The following is a 10,408-nucleotide window of genomic DNA, read 5'->3' as shown; positions in this document are numbered from 1 at the left end:
AGTGCCGTATTCGGCAACTGAGTTGCCGAAAATTATGGGGCCGGGCTATTTTCGGATTCTGAGTTACCGAAAGTCAGTTTTCGGTGTTTGAGGTTCCGAATACGGATGCTAAATTTATAAATACGTCAACATGTTGTCTATTTTCTCAAATACGACGGTGTCTGTTGTCTAAAATCCCAAATTTGCCCAGGTATACTCGTCCTTGGTGAACGTAGAGGAATGAGGAATGCATATTCTGATTTTCTTTTGCAATGTTTTTGCAGACTACCGAGCCAAAATAGTAGTACTAGTAGTTGCTAATGTTTTTGAAATTACAAAGGCAAATCGTGATTGGCAGTATGTCAGGAAATTGGCAGATTATTATGCCTGCATTGTACCGTATAGGAGCATGTTGTAGTGTATTGTGGTTTCAGTCTTGCAGAATGCAGATGATAGTGCAACTGTTGGTAAGGTTGAATGCGACGAATAAGCTAGGACACAGAAAACTACTACTACTAGTAATTTCGTATGATTAGTGACTGCATTGCAGTATCCATCGCTCGGCACTCGGCAGGTTACTGACATAACTAACTGTGGGCAATAAAACGCAGGCCGTTCTCTCTGAAGAAACTGCACTGCACTGCACCTGCATGACGTAAATACTGCCGCAGCAAGCAGTCGATCGTAAAATTTTACAGCAAGGTAAAGTAAAATCACTTGCCCGTTAGCCTAGTACTGTGAGGATTCTGCTGCTGCATGAATTTTTTTTTTTTGCCGGGTCGGCCGAAAGATTGGCCGACCAAATTTCATTAAGATTGGAGGGAGTTACAGGTTACAAATCAACGACATGAAAAAGTCGAAAGCCCCAGGAGGGCGAACCCCCAGGACTACTCTGTACAGCAAGAAGAAGCTAAAGGACTACTCTGTACAGATTTTGAAGACTCCGGCCTCTCTCCAGATCGCGATTTCATCGCGAATGTCGTCAAAGAGCTGATCTGCTGTTTTTTGTTGCTGAGTGAAAATTCGGGTGTTGCGCTCTTTCCAAGTCAGCCAACACACCAACATGCAGAGAGTGTCGAACGCCTTCCTGTAGCTTGCCCGAAAACAGAGTCTGGCTGCCGACCACCAGTCCACCAAGTCAAGACGTAGCTCTGCCGGTATTGGAAAGCCCTCATTGATCCAAGACTTGATCCTTGCCCAGACCTGATTCGTGTAGAAGCATTGGACAAAGAGATGTGTGCAGTCCTCCTCATCCACTTGGCACAAAGAGCATCGTGATTCATGCGGCCATCCTCTCTTTTGTAGATTATCTGCAGTTAAGCATCTCCCCTTGGTGGCCAGCCACATGAAGAATTTAACTCTCGACGGCGCCCTTGTCAGCCACACCAGGTCCGCTGATCTGGACCTAGTTCTTGCCATGAAAAACAGATTGTAAGCCGACGCCACCGAAAAAAGAGCGTTGGACTCGAGTTTCCAAAGAACCTCATCGGGTGACCCTGGTTGGAGGTTGATCTGTTGCACCTCATCCCAAACTTGGAAGTACTCACCCAGGGCCTGAAGGGAAAGGCTGCCCTGCAAGTCCCTCACCCATTTATTCGCCACCAGCCCCCTAGCCACAGTTGTGGTTTTGCGAGCAGCAAAGGATGCCAACACTGGCCACTGTGTTTCGATACTTCCTCCCGGCAGCCAGCTCGCATGCCAGAAATTGATGTCATTGCCGTCGCCTACTTGGAAGGAAGTCGAACTGCTCATCATAGCCTGTAAGTTCTGTGGAGTCTGCAAATTGATTAGAGTCCATGGTCTTCCTTTCTGCTCCACCTTTTTCATCAACCATTTCAAGCGCAAGGCCTGGCCAAAGAGTTCCAAGTCCTTGATGCCCAACCCCCCACATTCCAGAGGCGCACAAACCCCTTTCCAGGCAACCAAACAGTGTCCTCCATTCACCTCTTCCTGCCCCTTCCAAAGGAACCCTCGGCATTTTCGGTTTATCTCTTTCAGCACCCACTTGGGTAGTTCCATGACCGAAAGGAAATGCACAGGAAGAGCCATGAGTACAGATTTGATGAGGCGTAGACGGCCGTCAGGAGTCAGCAACTTTGGTTTCCATCCCGCCACTTTCTTGGAGAGACGATCCAAAATTGGTTGGATTTCTGCTTTGGTGGGCTTACGCATGGACAGCGGGAGTCCCAGGTATGTAATTGGGAAGAAGTCGACCTTGCACCCTAGGACCTCGTACACCTCCTGAATCTGGTCATCGCCACATCTGATTGGGGAGATCGTGCTCTTGGTGAGGTTTGTCTTCAAACCTGTTGCTGCACCAAACAGATCGAGGATGCTTTTAACTGCTGTTGCTTCCTGCTGGTTTGGTTGGAAGAAAATGACTGCATCGTCGGCGTACAAGGATATATTGGGCAACCTCCTCCTGGACATCATCTTGGCAATGATGCCCTCCCTCTCCGCCTTTGCAAATAGGGCATGTAGCACATCTATGACAAGAACAAACAGCAACGGCGATAGCGGGTCTCCTTGTCGCAATCCCCTAGCAGGTTTGAAGGGGGCGCAATCAGCCCCGTTCAGTACCACACTTGTCTCCGCCGTTTGTAGTATTGCTGCCACCTAGCTTCGCCATCTGGGCCCAAAACCTCTGTAAATTAGCATCTCCATCAAGAACCCCCACGAGACCGTGTCAAAAGCTTTGGTAATGTCAATCTTGAACAGAATCATAGACCTCCTGCTGCGGTGGAACTGTTGTGCGAGTCCCTTCACAAAGATAAAATTCTCATGTATGGATCGCCCTCTTATGAAAGCTGACTGTGTGTGAGACACTAGGTCCCCCATTCTTGGCGCCAGCCTCAGGGCCATGACTTTGGTTGCTAGTTTAGCGAAGCTATGAATGAGGCTTATCGGGCGGTAATCCTTGAGCAAGGTTGGAGCTTCCTTCTTTGGCAAGAGGGTGATTGCAGCCGTGTTCAAATATTCCAAATTCTGAGAGTTCCCACTGTGCAGTTTAGACATTGCCGCCAACACTTCTACTCTGATGATGGACCAACATGACTGGTAGAAGAGCCCCGTGAACCCATCGGGCCCCGGCGCCTTCTCATTCGGCATGCTCTTGATTGCTTGCCAAACCTCCTCTTCTGAGAACTCAACATCCAAGTCATGCAAGTTGGCTGTGTCGAGCTGCAGTTGCTGAAGCCGAATACGCTTACTGTTTGCCACCGCCGTGCCCATTACCTCCTGAAAGTAGCATCTGGTCATATCTTGCAGGTCTTGCTGTGTTGAAGCAATCTGTCCTTCGTGCTCAAGCATGGGGATGAAAAGTTTCCGTCTTCGTGCATTTACTTTCATGTGAAAATAGGAAGTGTTTGCATCGCCTTCCCTCAGGGCTTTAATGCGGGCTCGCTGCCTTATTCTGATTCTTTCCAAGGATGCCAAAGCCAAGCATCTTCCTTTCAGGACAGCCCTCAGCCTCCTCTCTTCCTCTGACAGCTCCCTCATCTCCTGCGTCACGTCCAATCTGAGAATAATCTCATTTGCCACCTGAATTTGTAATCTGAACCCGCTTATCTTCTTCTGGCCCCATTTGGTTAGACACGTGCACAATCTTGCCATCTTGACATACAGAATTATGTATGGGTCCTCGCTGTCCACCGCTTGTTGCCAGGCTTGCTTAACCACGTCAGTGAATCCTTCAAGCTTTGTCCAGTAACTCTCAAATCTGAACCTCCTCTTCGTCTTGTAGATGTCACCACAAGTGAGAAGGAGTGGGCAGTGATCTGATCCTGAGGTGCTTAAGGCTTGCAGAAAGGACCCCGGGAACGCATCCTCCCATTGTGGCGTTACCAACACCCTATCAAGCTTCACCATAGTTGTTCTTCTCTGCTCGTTGCTCCATGTGTATCTCCTCCCAAACATATACAACTCCTTGAGCTCTAATTCATTGATTTTGTTACGGAAAGCACTCATCAACCGTCTGTTGATCCTTGTGTTATTCTTGTCCGCCGCGGCAGCAATTAAGTTGAAGTCTCCAGCTATCATCCATTCTCCCTGGCAAATGTTCTTGATCTCCGTCATCTCCTCCAAGAAAAGTAATTTGTCCTCGTCACTCTGTGGCCCATACACCGATGAGATAAACCAGGATCTTACTCCCTGCAGCCACTCAATTTTGACAGAAATCGACCATTGGCCCAAATGCACCTCCATGCCCCTGAAAAGCTCTGGTTTCCAAGCTACAATTACACCGCCTCTGGTGTGTTCTGCCGGAAGTGCGGCAAAAGCATCAAAACCAGGGCCACAGAGTTGATACACTATGCCCGCATCGACCACATCCAATTTAGACTCTTGAAAACACACAATAGAAGCTTTAGAGGATAAAACTGACTCCTTAACTAGGGCTCTCTTAGCAGGATTGTTCAGCCCCCTCACATTCCAAATCAGTACATTAAAACCCGACATGGTAACAACGAAAGACTTCTACTCTTACCAATGCCCTGGCCAGAATCAGGCTGGCGAAGCAATTGGTGCCGCTGCTGCACGAGCTAGCTCCTCTGGCAACTGCTGGGCGCGCAGGGAGATGTCGACGTCGAGCAGGCTGGCCATCGCCTCCAAGTGCTGCGGCGATAGCGGATGGTCGAAGAGGCCGATGTACCGCCGCACCGCCTCCTGGTCTGCCTCCTCTTCCTCCTCCACAATCCCCAACTTCTTCATAATGACCTTCTGAGCTTTGGAGATGACGTGCTTGTGAGCCCCGCTTCCTTGCAGCGAGATTCGCGGACTTCGCCATGGGGTGAAATCGCCCGGAATGGTGTTGCGGCGCCAGGATCTGGTCGCCAGCATCGACGCTGGCGGTGGTCGCCCTAGGATAGACGCTGGTGGCGACAGCGAGATGGATTGGATGAAGTCCTGGATCTTGGGGGCCGAAGTGGATGGGGTCACCAGCGCCCGTTGTTGGGCCGCCTCAACTACTGTCTCCTGGCTCGTCGCATTCTGGTGGGCTTCTGCCTGTGTGAGACCCAGCGTGAAGCTAGCCGGACCGGTCTCCGAGGCCTGGTCGTGGGAGTCAACATTTGCTTGGGCCTCCACGCGAGATGGGCGCTTGGGCACCGTCTTATTTGGCCTTCGGCCGTAGACTATGAGCCCACCGGCTGGCGATTTGGAAGCCGAGCTCCCGCCCAGTGCTCCCGAGGGCACTGTTCCCGGCGCGGCGTGCTCCTTTGCCTTCAATGCGGTCGCAGCTCTCTCCTCCTCGGCAGCTGGTCGCGAATCCTGCGGCTGATCCGCAAAGGGCAGCTTTTTTGCCACTGTTGCCATCGCATAACGCGGTAGACCCGGCTTGCAGAGGTCTGGGGCTGTCGCAGGGCGAGTTAATGTCGCGGCGACCTCGGGCCGCGCGAACTCCAGTTGGTCCACCAGCACCGTGTCCACGGACTCCTGGGTCAGGCGGCGTTCGGCCGGCGCAAAGGCGCCCTCCCGCGCCCGGCCGTCACGGCCGCCCCCGCCCGCTTGTTCTTCCTCGGTGAGCTCACCGCCGGTGAGTTTGGTTCTGAGCTCCTGGAAGTCAAGGCCCGCGGCCAGGTCTTCTTGGAACATGGCATCATCAACGTATTCTGCGGCCAGCGTCGTCGTTCGCGCCGTCGCTGCCTGCGGCGAAAACCAAACTCCCCCCCAGGCCGTTTCCGTCGCCGGCAGCGCCATGGAGGTCGCCGCCCCTGGCACGCCAGATCCTCAGGTCGGTCGGCAGCCTTAGCTGAAGCCAAACCCACCTCCCAGGTCGCCGCCCCATGGAACTGGGTCGCAAGGACCAACGCCAGGTCGTCCGGCTGCTTGCCGGGTTGCGCCGACGCCGCGGAACCGGACCTAGTCTCCCTGGTGGCCGTCTCCACGACTGTACCGCGAGCGCCTCCCTGAAGAGATTCCTGCTCACGATCCTCAGCTCCGGGCAGAGAACGGTGCGAGCGGCGGTCCAAGCCCCCCGCCGAGCCGCTAGCGCCCCCGAAGACATGGCCCCCTCCTTGCTCCGTCCCCCATGGACCAGAGCCATCGTACCGCCCCACCCAACACGAGAACGCGTTCCGACGTGGAACGACGTCACCGTCGTGGTCATCAGGCAGACGGCGCGCGATGTGCAGCGGCGTAGGTTCGATCACTTCTTCCACATGTATGATGACGGGGTAGACGAGGGTTGGCACCCGTCTTGGCGCCGGCGGCAGAGCCGAGGAAGAACTCTCGCGCCAGGAGCCAGCTGCGCCCGCTCGCTCCGGGATCTCAACGTCGTAGCGGTGCGGGAGGCCTGCAGGGTCCTTGAACCACGCAAAAGCCTCCAAACACCGCGCGTCGTCTGCCGGCACCAGCGCGACCAGCCGGCCGCCAAGGACGTTGACGAGCTTGTGCATCGCTTCCTCTTCCCACGCATGGACTGGAAGGCCGTCGAAGGCGATCTTGGTGAAGAACATCAGTTCAGAACTGGTGGCCCAGCTCCGCCTGCTCCAGAGCTTGAAGGAGATTGGCACATCGTTGCAGAGGAGCTCGTGCGATCGCCTGAACACCGCGTTCTTGTCTCTTGTGTTGCGGAAGGAGACGAGGAAATCCTCCGTGCGTGTCACCTCCACGCGGACGTCGCGTGCGAGGACGCCAGTGCTGTGCTCGATGGCCTCCAGTAGTTCACCAGGAGAAACCGGTGGTCGGCCCATGAGAACCGACGCGAGGAGCGCGTGCTCCCCGAGCCAGCGTTCGTTGCGCTCCATCCCCCTAGTCCAGGAGAGAACACAGCGACCCCTTGCCGGACGGTAGCCGGGGTCGCCGACGCGATACTCCTCCACGAACTCGGACTGCTCCGCCGCGCATATCTGATGCCCGGCCACCTTCCCCTGCGCCGTCGGGTGTGTGTCGCACGTCTTCTTGCCAAGAGCTTCTTGCTGACCCTTGTCTCCTTGGCGCAGTGGATCTTGGCGCCTCTTCAACACCTCCTCTGCTTTACGTGGCGGATCCTGCTGCACCTCCCGTTGCAACACCGTCGCACCTGGCCGCTGCCTCTGCTGCAATGGTTGCCCCATCCTTCCAGCTGCCTTCTCCGGACCTACTCCTTCCTTGCAGGATCTGGCGATGTGCCCAGGAAACCAGCAGTTGAAGCACCTTGTCTCCCCTCTGCAAGCAGCCTTCTGGTGCCCCAGGCCGAGACACTTGAAGCAGCGGCCCTGCAGCCACCGAGGGATCTCACTCTCCGTCTTCAATGCACTGGGGCGGCTGGCCGTAGAGGCGTGAGCCCCTCTTGAATGCGGCGGTCTTCGACGCCTAACCTCGGTCCACTCACCGTTGCCCGCCGTGTTGTCCACTGCCTCCCCCACGACCACGCTCCGCCAAGAGTCGTACCGTGCCTTGTCTTGTGGCCGACGGACGCCGGAGCGGACATCCGCCGGGATCGTCGTATGCGACATTCCGAGTTCCCATGAAATTTTTGCCTGGGACCGATCCCTTGTGCCTGGCAGGCATCTGTCAGAAAATGCACCTCCACTTGCTGACCTACTGATCCTTCATGATTGCGTGGATGGAGGTGTCGAAGCAGAAGAAGATCGGTGGTAATCAGGCTGCATCGGCTGTAATGTGATCTGGCATAAGGCAACGAGTTCAGAATTCAAGAATCAGTACGAGCGACCCAAAACTGCAACTAAACGTGGCACCACCGGAGGATCGAATTTTTTAAGACCGACAAAGCTTATTTGGAGATGAATGTAGCCCGCAAAATGACGATGCACCAAGTCATTATATGAGAAAAAAGTAAAAAAGAAATAAATGAGAAAAAGGCTAAAACTGAGTGTTAACAAAGCAACATCGAGTATCGAACTCAAACCTACAGCTCAAACTACCCTCCGCTGCAAAACATAAATGCTTACTTGACGCTATTTGCACTGCTCAAAGAGGGATAAAAATACCAGCATATATTGCCACCACGGATTGAGAGTATCTTAAAAACTCCTAACAACCTATGTCCTCTCGCAAATAGGATGCAAACACTAGGGGTTGAACGACATAAGCATCCACAATCTAGCATAGCCTTCGGTGACTGAGCCATATACATAGCCAATCGTTACCATCAAATAATGATAGCGACCATCTAGCATGACCAACCGATGACCCGATCGGCGAACCTCTGAACTTCGGTTGAGCATCTTCTCTTCAAGCGAGCCCCAACAACATGGGCAGGAACTCCAAAGCAACGCCTTCAAGGAGGATAAAATGTAGAGACGCTGTAAATACCGATCCGACAAGAGATCTGGGTATTCACCTGGTGAACCCACCGAGGGTGGGGAAGCAGGGGCACTATAGCAACGTCTCCAAAGAGGAAAACAACGCCGACGCCACTAGAAAGCCTAGCAAGGCTTTCGGCCGGAGGCCCGCACATGTCATCGCCTTTGAAACCGTGACGTGGTGGCTACGTACAGCATGAAGGCGCTCATGCAGCTGCACCAGATCCCAGCTGTATCTCGTCGGTGATGTGAGTGACACGGAGCATCAGGAGCATGCGTCGATATGCCCCACGAGATGCCAAACCACCATCGGTCACAAGCACCCACAATGGTTGCCGCGTGGATCCCAGCCACTATGCCTAACCTGACAGCCACAATGCGGATTGCCACCTTGAGAAAAGGCCGCCTCCACAGATAAGGATGCCGCCGCTGCTATAGCATTAAGCCAATACACTTTCGTTTGGATCCGGCACCATGCCGCCGCACCGATCCCAGCACCACTCACCACTCGTAGCACGACCACCACCAAGGGATGGGGTATGGATTCTTTTTGAAAGGATGGAACCAACGATGTCGATGTTATTATAAAAGAAGAGAGTTGGTCTCATTTATGAGAAAAAATGGGTTCAAAAACCTTAACAACTGACAACCCTGAGACCACAAAACGACCTCAACACAAACAGAACGATGCCAACACCAAAAGGCACAACAAAACACTAGACAAGTCTAACCCAACTCAACTCACGCGCTAACTAACCAAACAACTGTCTCCATCACAACTCAGGTCGGCGAAGCCCTGCACCCACACCGCAACTTGGTCGGCAAAGTCCTACTCCCACACCGCACCTCTTTGCCACACAAGTCGGCAGCATGTCGCTTCGGAGGAGCGCGCATTGGACCAAATCACCATCGAGAAGGGTCAATTCAGAAAGAAAAGCCGCTATGAATCGAGGACGTAGGCGCAAACCTATAAAAGAAGCTGACGGACACCGTGGCACAAAAAAGGATCTCCAGAGCGACACCTTCAAGGAGGACGCGATGTCGAGTCATCGTTGTCACTCGTCCGGTTATCAGAACAAGATTTTCACCTAGAGACTCCAGCGAGAAGAGTGGGGAAACACCATGACAACGCCTCCAAGGAGGAGAACGGTGCCCGAGGGCGTCGCCGTCATCGATGCCAGTCAAAGACCAGACAAAGCTTTCGCCATCATCTCTCACCTCCCGTCCCTCACGCACGACCAACCCATGCAAGGCCAAAACCATATCAGCAGCAACGTCGCCTCCTCGCAACTGTGCCATCCCAAAGACATCCCAGCATCTCGAAACTCCCCACGGGCCCAACCTGTAGAAGAGGAGGAGGTTAGGCAAGGGGAGGAGCAACGCAAACGCCAGGAGCCGGGAACGGCATGGTGCCACTACGACTGGACACTGTCACCTCATAATCGTGTCGTCCCACAGCCATCCCAGCATCAGGAAGCTTCCCACAAACCTAAACATGCAGAAGAGGAGGAGGCCGGGCAAGGGGAGGAGCAACACAAATGCCAGAAGCTGGGACCGGCACGGTGCTGCCACCACCGGACACCGACCAAAATAGGGGAAGGAGGGGCGACCACCGCTGATGGTAGCATTGCCACTGGAACAATCCAGATCCGGTCATGGCCACACGAAAATCGCTGAGTCACCACGTCGCAACGTCGTGGACCCGAATCCGGGTGTCGTGCCGATGGCCATGCGCTGGACAACTGTGCTATGCCGCGCAGAGCTACCAGCCGTCGTCCAGGCGGCAACGGCGGTGGTGCCCATGAGCCTGCCCCCGAGGCCGTCAGCTGTCGTCAAAGAGCAGCACCGACAAAACATTGAGCAGCACGGAGATGAAGGGATCCATGGCACCCATTGCGTCGTGGCCACGGCTTGCTACATTGGGAACGCACCAGCGACGCTCGGTAGGTGCAAGGCGGCGCACGCCACTGCGAATGGGAACTCCACGAAGCTGCATGACCAGCGCCATTCGCACCGCTCGGTCGGAAGCCTCCCCGATCTACATTCGGCAACACGCAGATCTGGACCACAGGCGACCAGACCGGGGTGTTCGAGCGGAGCCTAGCCAGAACCACGACCGCCGTGCAAAAGAAACACCTGAAAAGAAAAAAGAAGGGAAGGGGAGGGGAGGGGAGGGGAGAGAAAGG

The 10,408-nt window shown here is 54.3% G+C and overlaps 1 protein-coding gene across 1 annotated transcript; it reads right to left on the bottom strand.

The window, feature by feature from the left end:
- Nucleotides 1-4,473: 4,473 nt before the first annotated feature.
- LOC133925624 (uncharacterized) lies at nucleotides 4,474-7,403 on the bottom strand. Its single transcript, XM_062371487.1, has 2 exons — nucleotides 5,421-7,403; nucleotides 4,474-5,250 (listed from the first exon to the last, which is right to left on the bottom strand). Exons 1-2 carry the CDS (start codon nucleotides 7,029-7,031, stop codon nucleotides 4,480-4,482), a joined length of 2,382 nt encoding a protein of 793 aa, XP_062227471.1. The 5' UTR covers nucleotides 7,032-7,403; the 3' UTR covers nucleotides 4,474-4,479.
- Nucleotides 7,404-10,408: the final 3,005 nt, after the last annotated feature.

Source organism: Phragmites australis, chromosome 7 (genome assembly GCF_958298935.1).
Source record: "Phragmites australis chromosome 7, lpPhrAust1.1, whole genome shotgun sequence".
In the NCBI taxonomy this organism is placed as follows: domain Eukaryota; kingdom Viridiplantae; phylum Streptophyta; class Magnoliopsida; order Poales; family Poaceae; genus Phragmites; species Phragmites australis.
Note: the sequence above shows the minus strand (reverse complement) of the source record. Positions and strands in the feature narration are given on the sequence as shown.

What these genes read in the sequence shown, in the direction of transcription:
- LOC133925624 (XM_062371487.1), bottom strand. Translation starts at nt 7,031, where the DNA reads ATGGGGCAACCATTGCAGCAGAGGCAGCGGCCAGGTGCGACGGTGTTG. An exon ending in CTTTGCGCCGGCCGAACGCC is followed by an intron (nt 5,251 to 5,420) that starts GCCTGACCCAGG and finishes TTTGCGGATCAG; the next exon opens with CCGCAGGATTCGCGACCAGC.